Source organism: Platalea leucorodia (genome assembly GCF_965183815.1).
Source record: "Platalea leucorodia genome assembly, chromosome: 21".
Lineage (NCBI taxonomy): Eukaryota > Metazoa > Chordata > Aves > Pelecaniformes > Threskiornithidae > Platalea > Platalea leucorodia.
Genome location: NC_138843.1, coordinates 1,924,868 through 1,939,022, shown reverse-complemented (window position 1 = coordinate 1,939,022; position 14,155 = coordinate 1,924,868). Strand labels below are relative to the sequence as shown.

Sequence of the window (14,155 nt, the reverse complement as noted above, 5' to 3'; positions counted from 1 at the left end):
AGGCACCCTGTACCCTTAAATCCCCATACCCCAGGTACCCCATATCCCTAATCCCCCATACCCCTAATCCCCCATACCCCAGGTACCCCATATCCCTAATCCCCCATACCCCTAATCCCCCATACCCCAGGCACCCCGTACCCCTAATTCCCCATACCCCAGGTACCCCATACCCTGAGTACCCCATACCCCTAATCCCCCATACCCCAGGCACCCCGTACCCCTAATTCCCCATACCCCAGGTACCCCATACCCCGAGTACCCCATACCCCTAATCCCCCATACCCCAGGCACCCTGTACCCCTAATTCCCCATACCCCAGGTACCCCATATCCCCAAGTACCCTGTACCCTTAAATCCCCATACCCCAAGTACCCCATACCCCTAATCCCCCATACCCCAGGTACCCCATATCCCTAATCCCCCATACCCCTAATCCCCCATACCCCAGGTACCCCATATCCCTAATCCCCCATACCCCTAATCCCCCATACCCCAGGTACCCCATATCCCTAATCCCCCATACCCCTAATCCCCCATACCCCAGGTACCCCATATCCCTAATCCCCCATACCCCAGTGTCCTGGTTTCAGCTGGGATGGAGTTAATTTTCGTCTCGGTAGCAGGTATGGGGCTGTGCTTTGGGTTTAGGCTGAGAACAACGTGGATGACACAGGGATGCTTTGGTTCTTGCTAAGTAGCGCTCAGCTGTTGCTAAATGGGTGCTAAGGGGCGCTCACACCGGTCAAGGACTTCTCAGCTTCCCCTGCTCTGCCGGGGGCACAAGAAGCTGGGAGGGGGCACAGCCGGGGGGGGGGGTGCTGGCCGAGCCTGGCCCAAGGGCTATCCCGTACCATATGGCGTCATGCTCAGTATATAAGCCGGGGGAAGAAGAAGGAGGGGGGGGGGGATATTGGGCATGATGGCGTTTGTCTTCCCAAGTCCCCGTCACGCGTGATGGAGCCCTGCTTTCCTGGGGATGGCTGAGCACCCGCCTGCCGATGGGAAGTAGGGAATGAATTCCTTGTTTTGCTTTGTTTGCGTGCACCGTTTTTGCTTTGCCTGTTTAACTGTTCTAATTTATTTTACTTCAATTGTTAAACTGCTCTTATCTCAACCCACGAGTTTTCTCCCTTTCACCCTTCTGATTCTCTCCCCCATCCCAGTGGTGGGGAGTGAGCGAGCGGCTGCGCGGTGCTTAGTTGCTGGCTGGGGTTAAACCACGACACCCAGGCACCCTGTACCCCAGGTACCCCCTACTCCTAATCCCCCATACTCCTAATCCCCCATACCCCGGGCACCCCATACCCCAAGTACCCCATACCCCAGGCACCCCATACTCCTAATCCCCCATACCCCGGGCTCCCCATACCCCAGGCACCCCATACCCCTAATCCCCCATACCCCAGGCTCCCCATGCTCCGGGGACCCTGTACCCCATTTTCACCCACCCCCCCTGTTGCCCCTTGCCCTGGGGGATGCTCTGCCCTGTGCCCCCCGCCGTGGGCACTGGCCCCACCGGCCGCTCCATGCGCGCCCGCAGCCCCCCAGCTCTGCCCCCCGCCCCGGGACACGGGGCCAGGATCACCCCCTGCAGAGGGGGGTCCCCCGCAGCACCTGCCGAGCCCTGCCTGAAACACACGGAATATTCAGAGTCCCTGAAATAAAACTCGATAGCAACGACGTTACTCTGAAGCAGGTATCCTTTACTGCAGCGCCGGGGATCATTCCACCACGAGCGCTCCACCGATTTAGTAAACTTCTAGAGATTATATACTATAAAATCATACATAGCCATAGGATTTCTGAGAATTCATTTACATAAACATGAGATTACTGGGAACTTATTAGTGTATGCGAATGTCCGATCCGCGTGCACAGGTGTCTTGGTGGTCTTTGGGGGGTCGTCGGGGGTCTTCAGATGAAGGCTCGTAGTCTTCTTCACTGCGTTTGCTGATTGACAGTGCTTCTGCACAAACTCGGTTCTAGGATCGCGTAAACGGTGCCCTTCAAGGCTGCTGTCATTCTTTTGTGACTTTTTATCTTTATGGTTCCGTGCATCTGTTTTCCCAAGGCTGAGTTGTCTAAAGTGAGATTATCCCGGAGCCCCCCCCCTATCTTACAGCCATGTTTCTAACTGCTCCCTAAATCACAGCCAGCCTTCCTCTTGTCTGATTGAGTACCTGAGGTATTCACACCATCCTTCTTGCTCCTGGGGCTTTAACCCTTCCGACCCCAGCAGCCCAGCGGCGTCGGGCGCTGCGTGCTCGGGGACCACGTGATTTCCTGGGAAGTCCCAGCAGAAACGAAACTGATGACCGATATTGGAGCCAACTTTCAGCTTCCTCGCAGCCCTGTGTGATTTTGCCCAGGCAGGGCAGCGCAGGTGGGATGGAGGGCTCCAGCTGGCACAAGCAGCCCACACGCAAGCGAGCTTGGAAGACGTGTGTGATCGTGGCCCTCGGGGTGGCCGTCATGGTGCTGATGGCAGCCCTCCTCGCCGTGCTCTGCCAGGCGGCCGTGGGCTCCGTGATGGCGAGGAATGGCTCGGTGGAGCTGGAGAAGGCACTGGCTGTCGCCAACCAGTCCCTGGCCGAAGCCCGCGGGCAGTGGGATAGCTGCAGAAAGCGGCTGGTAGGTGCTGGGGTGCTGCTGGTGGGTGGGGGGCCGGGACCCCGCGGGGAAACCTGCAGCCCCCAGCCCCAAACTGGCTGCGTTTGGTTGGCGCGAGGGAGCGCCCGAGTGGGAGCCCCCAGCCCCTTCCCTCTGCCCGTGCTCAGGGTGCGCTGGAGGGGAAAGTCTTGGAGCTGGACCAGGCGCTCGCCAACATAACCCAGCTGCAAGGTGAGACATGGGCAGGGTGGGGGCTGTGGGCACGGGCAATGGCCTCTGCGACACCCTGATCCCCGTCCCTGGGACACCCTGATCCCCATCCCCTGGGACTCCCTGATCCCCATCCCCTGGGACACCCTGCTCCCCATCCCTGGGACTCCCTGCTCCCCAGCCCCTGCGACACCCTGATGCCTGTCCCTGGGACACCCTGCTCCCCGTCCCCTGGGACACCCTGATCCCCAGCCCCTGCGACACCCTGATCCCCGTCCCTGTGACACCCTGATCCCCGTCCCCTGGGACACCCTGCTCCCCGTCCCCTGGGACACCCTGCTCCCCGTCCCCTGGGACACCCTGCTCCCCATCCCTGGGACACCCTGCTCCCCGTCCCCTGGGACACCCTGCTCCCCATCCCCTGGGACTCCCTGCTCCCCGTCCCTGGGACTCCCTGATCCCCAGCCCCTGCGACACCCTGATGCCTGTCCCTGGGACACCCTGATCCCCAGCCCCTGCGACACCCTGATGCCTGTCCCTGGGACACCCTGCTCCCCATCCCCTGGGACTCCCTGATCCCCATCCCTGGGACTCCCTGAGCCCCATCCCCTGGGACACCCTGATCCCCGTCCCCTGGGACTCCCTGCTCCCCATCCCCTGGGACACCCTGCTCCCCGTCCCTGGGACACCCTGCTCCCCAGCCGTGGGACACCCTGATCCCCATCCCCTGCGACACCCTGATCCCCGTCCCCTGGGACACCCTGCTCCCCAGCCGTGGGACACCCTGATCCCCATCCCCTGGGACACCCTGATCCCCATCCCCTGGGACTCCCTGATCCCCATCCCCTGGGACACCCTGATCCCCATCCCCTGGGACTCCCTGGTCCCCATCCCCTGGGACACCCTGCTCCCCGTCCCTGGGACACCCTGCTCCCCAGCCGTGGGACACCCTGCTCCCCATCCCCTGGGACACCCTGCTCCCCATCCCCTGGGACACCCTGCTCCCCATCCCCTGGGACACCCTGATCCCCATCCCCTGGGACACCCTGATCCTCACCTGCCATCGCCTCCCTGCAGAGGAGAACAGGGCGCTGAAGGCGGAGGTGGCCCAGCAGCAGGAGCAGCTGGAGGACCTGCAGAGCAGCCGGTGAGCCCTGCGCTTCCCCCCACCGCCCCCGGCCCCGCGCTCTGTCACCAACTCTCCCTGTCCCCCCGCTCCAGGGACAACCTCCAGCTGCAGAACCAGCACCTGCAGAAGCAGATCCAGTACATGAGGCACCAGAACTCGGGTGGGAACAGGCTCCCGGCCGTGTCCCTCAGCCTCCTGGCTCTCCTCCTCCCCGGGATGCTCCCCCTGTGAGCCCGAAGCAGCAGGAACATGGGCCCCCCGGTTCCCCATCCCTTGACACCGGGCGAGGAGGGACCGTCGCCATCCAGCCTGGTGGGGTCTGGGGGTGGCAGCGGGCGCAGTGCCCGCTGCTGGAGCCCGGTGCCGGAGCCCGGTGCCCGCTCAGCCCTGCCTCCCGCTCGCTCTACCCCGGGACCACCTACGCTGTCCTACGCTTCCCTGCACGCTCTGCTCCTCAGACTCGCCCTGTTCACCGTGGGGACATGCCGGGGAGACGATTTCCCTCCAGCCACCAAGCGCTGCACCCCGGGCGAGGGCACGGGCATGAGGGGACGGAGCTGCAGCACTGTGCAGGGCTCCCTTGAGCTGAGGGGTCCACAGGCGCTCCACGGTTAAGTGACTTTTAACCAATTTCTAATAAAACCTTGTGAAAATCCAGTGGTTGGTTGCTCCAGCAGCTCTTGGGGACCCAGAGCCCCGGCCCTGCTGCATGGCAGGGGCAAGAGGGTGCTGCAGAAACCCCTCAGGCAGACGGCAGCCTCAGCATCCCTGGCACCCACCGGACCCCAGCTGCGTCCCCGCTTATCCCTGCAGTTGTGCCCCACGGTCGGGCACAGGGGCAGAGCGTCCTCCCACCTCCAGCACAAACACAGTCTATTCTGGGCTGTGACCTGTGCGAAACCGCAGCCCAAAGCGGTGTTTGGTGAGAAAAACCCACACGCGGCAATTACAGCAACCCAGGGAGCGACCTGCCCCGAGGACGCTGGCACATCCCGGGCAGCCGCCGCCGGAGCGGGCGAGCGGCCCCATGTCCCCCTCCGGCATGGACCCCGCGGTGCCCAAGGCCACCCTGAAGGTGCTGGGACTGTGCGCGGTGCTGCTGGTGCTGGTGGCGGCGGTGACGGTTTCGGTGGCGGTGATGGTGTGGCGCTCGGAGGCGGTGGGGAAGCTGCGGGGCTGCCGGGAACGGGCGGCCAACGAGAGCCGGGAGCTGGGGAACCGCGTGGCCGAGCTGGAGCGGGAGCGAGCCCGGCTGCAGCGGGCGGCGGCGGCGGGCGCTCAGGCGGAGGATGCTCTGCGGCGGGAGATGGCCCAGGCCCGTGGCGAGGGCAAGAAGCTCAATGCCAGCCTGGTGTCCTGCCGGGAGCGGGCGGTAGGTGCTGGCGGGCGTGGGGACGGGGGGGTCCTTGGCCACCCAGCTGCATGCCAGGGGCGAGTGATGCTGGGGCGGAGAGGGGGGTTTCTGGGAGAGCTCAGGAGCCAGGACTGATGCTTCATCCCCGGGGGGATTTTGGCTGGTGGAAAGCCCCGGCACTGATGGGAAGGACGCTGCAGATGAGCAACCCCCGGAGAGCAAAGGCCAGATGCAAAGATGAGCCGGGAAGGGGGAGAGGCAGCCCTGGGAGAGGGGGACTGGCAGCACCCCGGGGGTGCCCGGCCGCCGTCCTGCATGGGACACCCCAAGAGGGGAGCCCCGGCTGCTGCCGGTCCCTCGGCACAGCCCTGGTCCCACCGTCTCCCTGCCTGGGTGCCCGTGCCCGGCCGGGGGCAGCTATTCTTAGCCGTGACCGAGCTGCTCCGCACACATATAATTACCCCATCCCAAAGCAGCAGCGGGGGCCGGAGCCGGTGTGGAGCTGCCGTTTTTCTCCTCCCAGGTATTTTTAGCTGCGGCCCCGGCTGGGAAAGGGCCTGGCCCCAGCGCCGCGGCCACAGCCCGGAGGAAAAGCCAGATCCCGCCGCCCCTCCGGGTTCATCCGGCCGAACAATGGCCCGGAGAGGCTGGAAAAGTGCTCCTGCTTCCCGGGGCTGGCGCCGGGAGCGGGGCTGGGCTGTGCAGCCTCTCGGGGACCCGGCTGGAGGGAGCCCCGTCCCCTCCCAGGCACTGGGGATGCCACCCATGGGGTGCTTGGGTGGCCCGGGGCTCCCGTGACATCCCTGGTGCAGCAGCATCCTCACCAAGCTCAGGCTGAGCCATCCCTCCAGGGAAGAGGGATTTTCCCCAAATCCATGTCCCTACCCCTTCAAGAAATGGGACAGGGGGACCCAAGGCCACCAGGAGCATGGGGACAGCTTGGGGACAGCTTGGGGACAGGGGGAGGTGGTGAGGAGGGGCAGGGCTCTGGTAGCAGATGAAGAGACGGGAGGACACTGCCCAGCCCTGTCCCCACGCCGCCGTGTCCCCTCTCCCCAGGCCACGCTGGAGGCCAATGCGACGGCGCTGCGGGACGAGGTGCTGGCCCTGCGACGCCAGCGGGCTGAGCTGGCCCGCGGCAAGGCAGCTCTGCAAGGTGAGGTCTGTCCGGACACCGTGTCCCCCTGTCCGTCCCCCGGGAGCGGCGGCGTGGAGCGCGGATCCCCCACCACCCCCTCCAAGTAGCCCGCCTGGGGGTCCCACAGCCGCTCGCCCTTTGGGGGCAATGCCCCGTGGGGCAGGCTCGGGTTTGGGGTGTCGGGGTTTGGGGCGCACAGGTGACCCCGCTGTCCCCTTCGTCCCGCAGCGGAGCTGGCGCGGGGCGAGGAGCTGGTGCTGGGGCTGCGGCAGCGGCTGGAGGAGGCAGCGGAGCAGCGGCGAGCGCTGCGGGCACGGGGGGAGCAGTGTGAGGCCCGGCAGAGAGAGCTCGAGGCCACCCTGTAAGGTCCTTGTCCCCCGCCATGGGCTGGGCACCCCAAAGCATCCCCCCCCCCCAGCCTGACCCCAAACCCGCCAGCCCCACCACCACCCTGCCCATGGGGACCCTCCGTCCCCCCATCCCGGGGCAGGGAGACCCCCTCAAATGGCTTCGCTCTCCCCGCAGGCGGGACTACGCGGCCGAGGTCGACGCGCTGCGGCGGCGGGCGAGGGACCGAGCGACTGGGCGCAGGTGCCCCCCGTCCCGGTACTTTCTGTGGGTGCTCCCTGCCGGCGTGGCGGGGGGAGATGCCCCAGGCGTGGGGCTGGGGAGGGGGCTTCACCGGCGCAGCCAGGCTGGGTGCTCACGGGCACGCTTCCAGCACGCGCCATCGTCACCGGTGTCCCCAGGGGAGCAGGACGCGGGGGCCGTGCGGGCACTCACTCCCTGCCCTCCCCTCTTTTGCAGGAAGGGCTGAAGCCCCGCAGCCCCCCGACCCCCTCCCGGCCGGGGGCTGGGGGCCGGGCCCCCCCGCCCAGCTGAGCCCAGCATTCCCAGTCCCACAGCGCCCCTTAGCACTGGGACCCAGCAGCGGCCGTGGCTGACCGGAGCCAGCGCATCCAGATGAACGATGCTGGTGGTCACTGGGTGCCCTGATCCCACCGTGTATCCCGATCCTGCCGCCTGTCATGATGCTGCCGTGTGTCCTGATCCCGCCGTCTGTCCTGATGCCACCACGTGTCCTGATCCTGCCGCCTGTCGTGATGCTGCCGTGGGTCCCGATGCCACCGCCGCAGCAGGACGGCAGGACCGGAGGGGTCGCTTGTCCAGCTTTTGGGCAGAGTTTTAGCTCAGCCAAGGGATGGTTTCCCCACCGGCTGCTTGGAGCTGCTCTTGAATCAGCTCCGGGGTTGAATGCCACGTTCCCAGCGTGCTCCAGAAACTGGGAAGACTGGGCAGGCGTTTGGGCAATAAAGGCTGCTCTGCTCAGCGGGACGTCTCCCCGTGCCACCAGCCCGGCTGTCCCCCGGTCCCCCCGAGCCCAGCCGTCCCCCCGCCCTGCTCCGGCACCGCACCCACCCCAGGGCTTTCACCGGGCTCTGCCGCCGCGGTGCCCAGCGGTGCCAGGGCAGGAGCCGGCTCTGCCAGGGACCCCGCAGGCACCCCGGGGGGGCCCAGCCGGGGACGCGGGGCCGAGGCGGGGGGGGGGGACGGGCATCAGCAGCTGCTGCTGGTTTGCGGTCACTTCCCAGCATCTTTGATCCACTTTGAAGAAGGTTTCCAGGAAAGTTGCAGATTTTCCTGCCGCTGCCGCCGCGGTATCCTGTGCAGAGGGCAGGCCGGCCGTGCACAGGCATCCGGCCTCCTCCTGCCTGCGCTCCCCCTGGGGGATTGCCCCCCGTGCCCCCTGCTGCCCCCCGCCTCGGGGGCCGGGGAAGGTGCTGGCAGGCGGTTTTCCAGGTGACAGTGCCTCTGCGAGGTGGCCCCCGGTTGTGTCGGGGCTCCCCAGGCTGCGGAGCCCATGGCGGGGGGCATCAGCCCCGTTCCCGCACCCCAAACGCAGTGGTCCCAGAGCGGGGACCCCGGCCCCGCAGCAGCTTGGGAGGGGAAGCGGGCAGAGCCATTCCCATGGCCCGACCTCACCGCAGCGCCAGCCCTTGGCACGGGAAGGATTAATTATAGCGGGGAGGCTAATTGGAAAGTGGGGCAGAGGCAATGTCTGCAGCACCGGGGGGGGCTGGACACCCCGTCGGGATCCCCAGTGACCCCGGGAGGCTGCGGGGAGCCCTTGGGGTGGGCTGCCAGAGGGAGCATCCGACCAGCAAAGCCAGCGGCACGCTGGGGTCCCGGGGTCAGGGGTCCGGCAGAGCCCCGGCAGCGTCCCCGCGGCGGGGCCGGGGGGGCCGGGGGTGACTCACCGTTATTTGCAGCTCAGGAAGGAAACAGCAGTAGCTGAGAATGGATTCGGGACCGACACCATCCCGGCCATCGCAGACACTTCCCGGTCCCCAGGGACCGCGGCGCAGCCAGAAGGCAGGAAACAGCGAGCGGCTCGGGGTCAGCGCCCGGCGCGGCCCCACACCTCGGCCCCCCCAGCCAGCCCCCCCCCAGCCGGGGCTGGGCATCCTGCAGGGCTGGGGGGGTCCTGGGCAGAGCTGGGGGGGTCCTGAGCACAGCCAGCCCCTCCACTGCAGCCCAGGGCACCCATGGGATGGGGACGGGGTGGCGATGGCCATGGCTGGGATCGGAACATGGTGCGGCTCAGCCCAGAGCCGGGGGTGCCGGTCCTGCAGCGCGGACGCCCCGTCCGTGGTCACCGGTGCCGAGGGTCGGACAGGCAGCATCCCCCCTCCCTCCAGTCCCTGCCACGGTGCTGCCCGCACCCGACGCAACCCCTTTTCCCTGCACTGAGGAGCCTCCTCCATGTCCCCAGCCTGTCCCCAAGCCAGCCCGCACCCCCAGGCTCCCCCCTCAGCCCGGCGCGGGGCCCAGGGGACCCCAGACCTGCAGCAGGAGGGGGGAGATGGCTGCAAACCCACAGCTCTTTCCATCCATGCCCGGCTGGGCTGAACCGCAGTGGCAGCGGTGCTGGCATGGGTGGCCGTCCTCCCACGGGGCCAGGGCCACCCGTGCTCCACGTGCTCGGCTGGGGCTTCCTCGGCAGCCTGGGGACCCGGTGGTCCCGCAGGTGGGCACAGAGAGGTCTGGATTTGCCCCTTGCTCCCCTCCACCAGCTGCTCTCTGCCCAGCAGAGATGTCCCCAGCAGGGGACAGAGACCAGGAGCAGCTCCCTGGGCCCCGCAGCGGGATGGTGGCTCTGCGGGGTGACAGCACCCATGGGCACCGCAGTCATGGGTTCCCACTGGTGGCTTCATCCCGCGGCCCCGCGTCACCCACCCCAGCCCACTGCCACCCTACCTGCAGGCCAGGGCCTGGCCGCATCCTTCCCTGCCCGCCAGCTGCCCGCAAGGTGCAGGAGAGCAGATGTGGAGCATCAGTCCCTGCGTGCCACCGGCCTGACGAGCCGCGGGGCCCGGCGGTGACTCACGTGTCACCGTCCCACCACGAGGACACGGCGCCAGGACCAGCCCGGGGCACCCGGTGCAGGTGGTGGGATCTTCCTCCATCACCCCACCAGCGAGCGCCGGCAGCCGCAGCCCACCCTGCCTGCTCCCGGGGACTCATACCCCGGCATCCCTGGTGCCCGCCGTGCCGGGGGCTATTTCGGGGTGAGAGCCAGTCCCGGGGGAGCGCCGGGCCCCGGCCCAGGGAGGGGGAGCAGGGTCCCCGGCTTCAGCCCCGTTCGTTAGCAACGGGAACAATAGTCCTCCTGCAAAACAGAAGCTGCATCGTGATAACCTGGCGGGTCTGAGGCATCCGGAGAGGCAGGAAAGAGCCCAGCAGAAGGAAATATTAGATAGAGCAATATAAACACAGCGGCGGGAGCGAGCTCCGCCCCGGCGCGGCCCCGTTGAAAGGGGCTGCCGCGGGGTGGGGCGCGCAGAGCGTCGGCGGGATGGAGAAGAGCAGCTACGCCATGGCCAAGTTTGGTCTGGAGGCCAAGGAGGCGATGCCCAAGCGGGACTGTGGGTTTTATGTGAAGTACATCTTCCTCTTCACCTCCCTCATCCAATTCCTCATCATCCTGGGGCTGGTGCTGTTCATGGTGTACGGCAACGCGCAGGCGGGCACCGACACGCACCTCCGGCTGCTGGAGGAGCAGCTGCAGGATCGCTACAACAAGATCATCACCCTCAGCGGGAGGAACATGAACCTGACGCGCACCCTCAACGCCACCCTCAAGGAGAAGCAAGGGCTGCAGGTCCTCGCCCAGAAGGTGCAAAAGGACCTGGATAAGTGCAATAGCACCCAGCCTCCCAACCCCATCCCCAAGGTGAGCCCCCCTCCCCGGGGAGGGAAGGCAAAGCCCCCAGGTAGCGGGGGCAGCGACCCACCCAAGGGTGCTGGGGGCTGCAAGGAGCCGGGACCTGGCTTCAGCCCCGCACGCTTCAGCAGGGATGGACGAGAGGGTGCGGGGGGGCAGGGCCCGCTGGCGATGCCGCCGTGTCCCCCCCAGCCCCGGGGGGGGTCTCAGCCCGGCACCCCGCAGGCAGGCGCTGGCCGAGGGGGTTCCATTCTCACAGCCCCCCTCCTCATCCTCCCCAGCCCCCTGCCCTCGCCAGCCCCCGGCGCCCTCACCACCAGCCGGGGGAGCGAGGCGATGCTGGGGGATCCTTGCGGGACACTCTGACCCCCCTCCTCTTCCTCCCCCCCTCAGCTGCAGGAGATGATGAGGATCATCCTCTACCAGAAGGCGAAGCTGGACGACTGCCACATGACCATCAGCCTCATCAATGCCAACTGCAGCGGTAAGGGACCCCCCCCGGCTGCCCCCCCCGGGCACCCCCTTCCCAGCCCCCTGGGGACCCCCAGCACCCCTCGGGGACCCGCCACAGCCTGTGCAGGGGGTCTGCCCCCTCCCCGGGCCAGGCAGGGCTGTCACCCCGAGATGTGGGGTGGGAGGCGGGGGGGGGAACCACGCACCCCAACCCTGTGCCCCCCCTGCCACCCGCAGCCGACAGGGCGCTGCTGCGGAGCCAGCTGGACCAGACGGCCCTGGCCAAAAAGGAGATGGAGGAAAACTGCCGCAAAGCGGGTGCCACGCTGACCAAAGCCACCCAGGAGCAGGAGAGCTGCCAGCGGGACCTGCTCACCACCAGGACCATCTGCGAGTCCACCAAAACCAACCTGGAGCTGCAGAAGCACGAGTGCGATACCTTGAGGTCCGACATGAGCTACTCCGTCAAGCGCTTCAAGGAGATGGTCAGCCCGTACAGCTGCAGCGCCGTGCACGAGCAGCTCAGCTGGCTGACGCGGCAGACGGAGGCGCTTTTCCTCTCGCAGCAGGAACGGGAGACCAAATATGTGGGGAAAAATGTCTGCGACATGAACCTACTCCAGTGTCGCAGGAACTGCTCCGTGGAGAAGCAGGAGCTGGAGAAGCGGCTGCAGGATGTCGAGAAGCAGGTCAAGAGCGGCCAGGAGGAGAAGAAGCAGCTGCTGACGGAGAAGGAGAAGCTGGGCAAGGAGCTGGAGGAGAAGAGCAAAGTTGCCACGCAGGCTGGGTACTTGAAGGAGCAGCTCAACATCTGCATGGGCTCCAAGGTGAGGGAGCTGCCAGGGCACGGGGACACCCCCGGGCACCCTCCGCGGCCGCGCCGGGAGCACACGACACCGGGCACGTACGCCTTTCTTTTTGCACATGCAATTTTGCACGTACATCTTTCTTTTGTACACGCACTTCTGCGAACGCGCCTTTGCACATGCACTTTCTCTTGCACATGCACTTTTGCACATGCATCTTTCTTTTGCAAACGCACTTCTGCACACACTCTTCTGCATGGCCGCGGGTGCACCCCGGGCAGGGACGAGCCGCTGCAGCACCCTCGGGCCCGCTTCGCCCGGAGGTGCCGTGCCGAGCGGGGCAGCGGTGCCAGCGCTGACCGCCACCGCCCGCTCTCCTCCGCAGATGGACGCCTTCTTCGACATCCCAGGCTCACGGGTGCCGGGGGGCAGCCTGCGGCCGGGACCCTTCGCCAGCACGGGCTCCTACGTGGATGCTCTGAGGAACCAGGGCATCTTTGGGAACATGGGTGAGTCCTGGGGCGGGGGGGGGCTTGCTGTGGGACCAGCCCCCCGGCACGCTGGGGGCCACCGTCCCCACCAGCGGCCAGCGCGGCTCAGGCCCCGCTGCTCCATCCCACCAGGCAAAATCAACACGGAGGAGATGCAGCGGTCGGTGCAGAAGATCATAGAGCAGTACATGTCCACCCTGAAGAACCCCAGGTGAGCGGGGCCGGCGCAGGAGCCCGCCGGGCTGGGGGGGCAGAGGGGGCTGGGGGCACCGGGGGCGAGCGGTGCTGGGGGCAGGGGCCTGATCCTGCCCTCTCCGCAGCGGCTAACGGCTGAGCGGTCCACGGAAAATGGCAGCGAGGGGCTCGAGGACAAGCCCAGGAGGTGCTTCCCACGGCACAGACGGCAAACCCTGACCGGGAGCGAGCGGCTGGCACTGCCACCATCCTCCCCCCGCCCCAGGGGGGCCGCCAGCATGGCGGCGGCCAGGGCCACCCTCCCCTGTCCCCTTCCCCGAGCCCCCGCGCTCGTCCCCTCCCACACGCTCGCCTCCCCCACGCATGTACCCGTACACTTGGAGCCGGGGCGGTTGGCAACTGTAAATACAGCCGGCCCTGAGCACTGACACAGCTCGCCGCATGTGTGCCTGGCTGCCTACGGGGGGGCGGTGCGGCGGCCATGACTGGGGTGGGGAGCAAGGACACCCCGTCCCGGCTTCACGTGCCCCTTTGGGGGGCTGCAATCGCCCCCCGCCAGGAAACCCAGCCCCGGCGGCGCAGGGCGAACCCCGGCCCTGGGCTTTCCCTGCTCGCTAGCAGGAAGCGCGCGAGGCCGAGCGAGCGGGAAGCCCTTGGCCACCGAGCCCCGGCAGCCCCATCCTGCCACCGAGCCCCCTCGGCACGCCAGGGCGTGGGGTCGGGGCCCAGCGGCGGGTGCAGGACGCACCGAACGCGGTGATTAATCGCCGGCTGACGCTTACTGATTTATGGCCGCGCTTCCCGCTCCTTCCTGTTGAAAGAGCTTTTCCTGTCTGCCGAGCTGCCCGCACGCCATCCCCTGCCAGCACCTCATCGGCAGCACACAGCGCTCCCACCGCGTCCCCGTCCCCATCGCCATCCCCAGCCAGCACCCCCAGGTCCCGTTCGGGTCCCCCAAGTCCCATTCGGGTCCCTCGAGCCGCGTCCCTCCCAGGATACAGGCAGCCACGTGCTCCCACCACCCACCACCGCCCGAGGATGGGGACGCCGCCGGGACCCCCCATCCCTGCCCAGCCCCTGGAATCGCACGGCGCCAGGGTGGGATCGGGGGGACGGAGGGAATCCCCCGGGGACCACGGCCCTGGCTGCCCATGCTGCCCCCACGCAGCCCACATGGGGAACTGGGGAGACCCGCTCGCTGCCAGAGGATTTCCTGGAGCTCCACTATAAATAATCTTGGAGCGCCAGGCGTTTCCGGAGCCTGGGAGCCCCAGCCAGGGAGGGGGAAGAGCAGGGGGTCCCCGGGGAGCCCCCGCCTTTGGGGTTGCAGAGCCCAAAGCTGCCAGGTGGGTGCCAGAGCTGGGGGGATCCCACTGCTCCCTGGGCTGGGGCTGTGCCCCGGGGGGGACCCCCAAGACCCCTGCGCCGTGTCCCCGGGGCTGGGGGTGCACTTGGGGCACCAGGATGGACCCTGCCGGGATGCCGAGCCCTGCGTCCCCCATGCCATGGCGTGGAGGGGGGATGCCCCGGGGGGGAAGCCC

The 14,155-nt window shown here is 67.3% G+C and overlaps 2 protein-coding genes across 3 annotated transcripts; both read left to right on the top strand.

The window, feature by feature from the left end:
• Positions 1-2,165: 2,165 nt before the first annotated feature.
• LOC309599521 (uncharacterized protein) lies at positions 2,166-4,556 on the top strand. 2 transcript variants are annotated; one of them, XM_082331032.1, is made up of 5 exons: positions 2,166-2,386; positions 2,515-2,634; positions 2,781-2,844; positions 3,901-3,970; positions 4,045-4,556. In XM_082331032.1, exons 2-5 carry the CDS (start codon positions 2,533-2,535, stop codon positions 4,181-4,183), a joined length of 375 nt encoding a protein of 124 aa, XP_082187158.1. In that variant the 5' UTR covers positions 2,166-2,386; positions 2,515-2,532; the 3' UTR covers positions 4,184-4,556. The 2 variants fall into 2 exon arrangements, with proteins under 2 accessions (XP_082187158.1, XP_082187157.1); XM_082331031.1 differs by having other exon boundaries at positions 2,167-2,634.
• Positions 4,557-10,292: 5,736 nt separating this feature from the next.
• On the top strand, positions 10,293-13,002 carry PLVAP (plasmalemma vesicle associated protein). The gene is made up of 6 exons (XM_082330905.1): positions 10,293-10,678; positions 11,063-11,153; positions 11,360-11,949; positions 12,314-12,437; positions 12,552-12,630; positions 12,740-13,002. The coding sequence occupies exons 1-6, from the start codon at positions 10,301-10,303 to the stop codon at positions 12,744-12,746; spliced, it is 1,269 nt and encodes a 422-aa protein (XP_082187031.1). The 5' UTR covers positions 10,293-10,300; the 3' UTR covers positions 12,747-13,002.
• The last annotated feature ends 1,153 nt before the right edge of the window (positions 13,003-14,155 follow it).

What these genes read in the sequence shown, in the direction of transcription:
- LOC309599521 (XM_082331031.1), top strand. Translation starts at nt 2,392, where the DNA reads ATGGAGGGCTCCAGCTGGCACAAGCAGCCCACACGCAAGCGAGCTTGG. An exon ending in CAACATAACCCAGCTGCAAG is followed by an intron (nt 2,845 to 3,900) that starts GTGAGACATGGG and finishes GCCTCCCTGCAG; the next exon opens with AGGAGAACAGGGCGCTGAAG. An exon ending in GAGGACCTGCAGAGCAGCCG is followed by an intron (nt 3,971 to 4,044) that starts GTGAGCCCTGCG and finishes CCCCCGCTCCAG; the next exon opens with GGACAACCTCCAGCTGCAGA.
- PLVAP (XM_082330905.1), top strand. Translation starts at nt 10,301, where the DNA reads ATGGAGAAGAGCAGCTACGCCATGGCCAAGTTTGGTCTGGAGGCCAAG. An exon ending in CTCCCAACCCCATCCCCAAG is followed by an intron (nt 10,679 to 11,062) that starts GTGAGCCCCCCT and finishes TCCCCCCCTCAG; the next exon opens with CTGCAGGAGATGATGAGGAT. An exon ending in CATCAATGCCAACTGCAGCG is followed by an intron (nt 11,154 to 11,359) that starts GTAAGGGACCCC and finishes TGCCACCCGCAG; the next exon opens with CCGACAGGGCGCTGCTGCGG.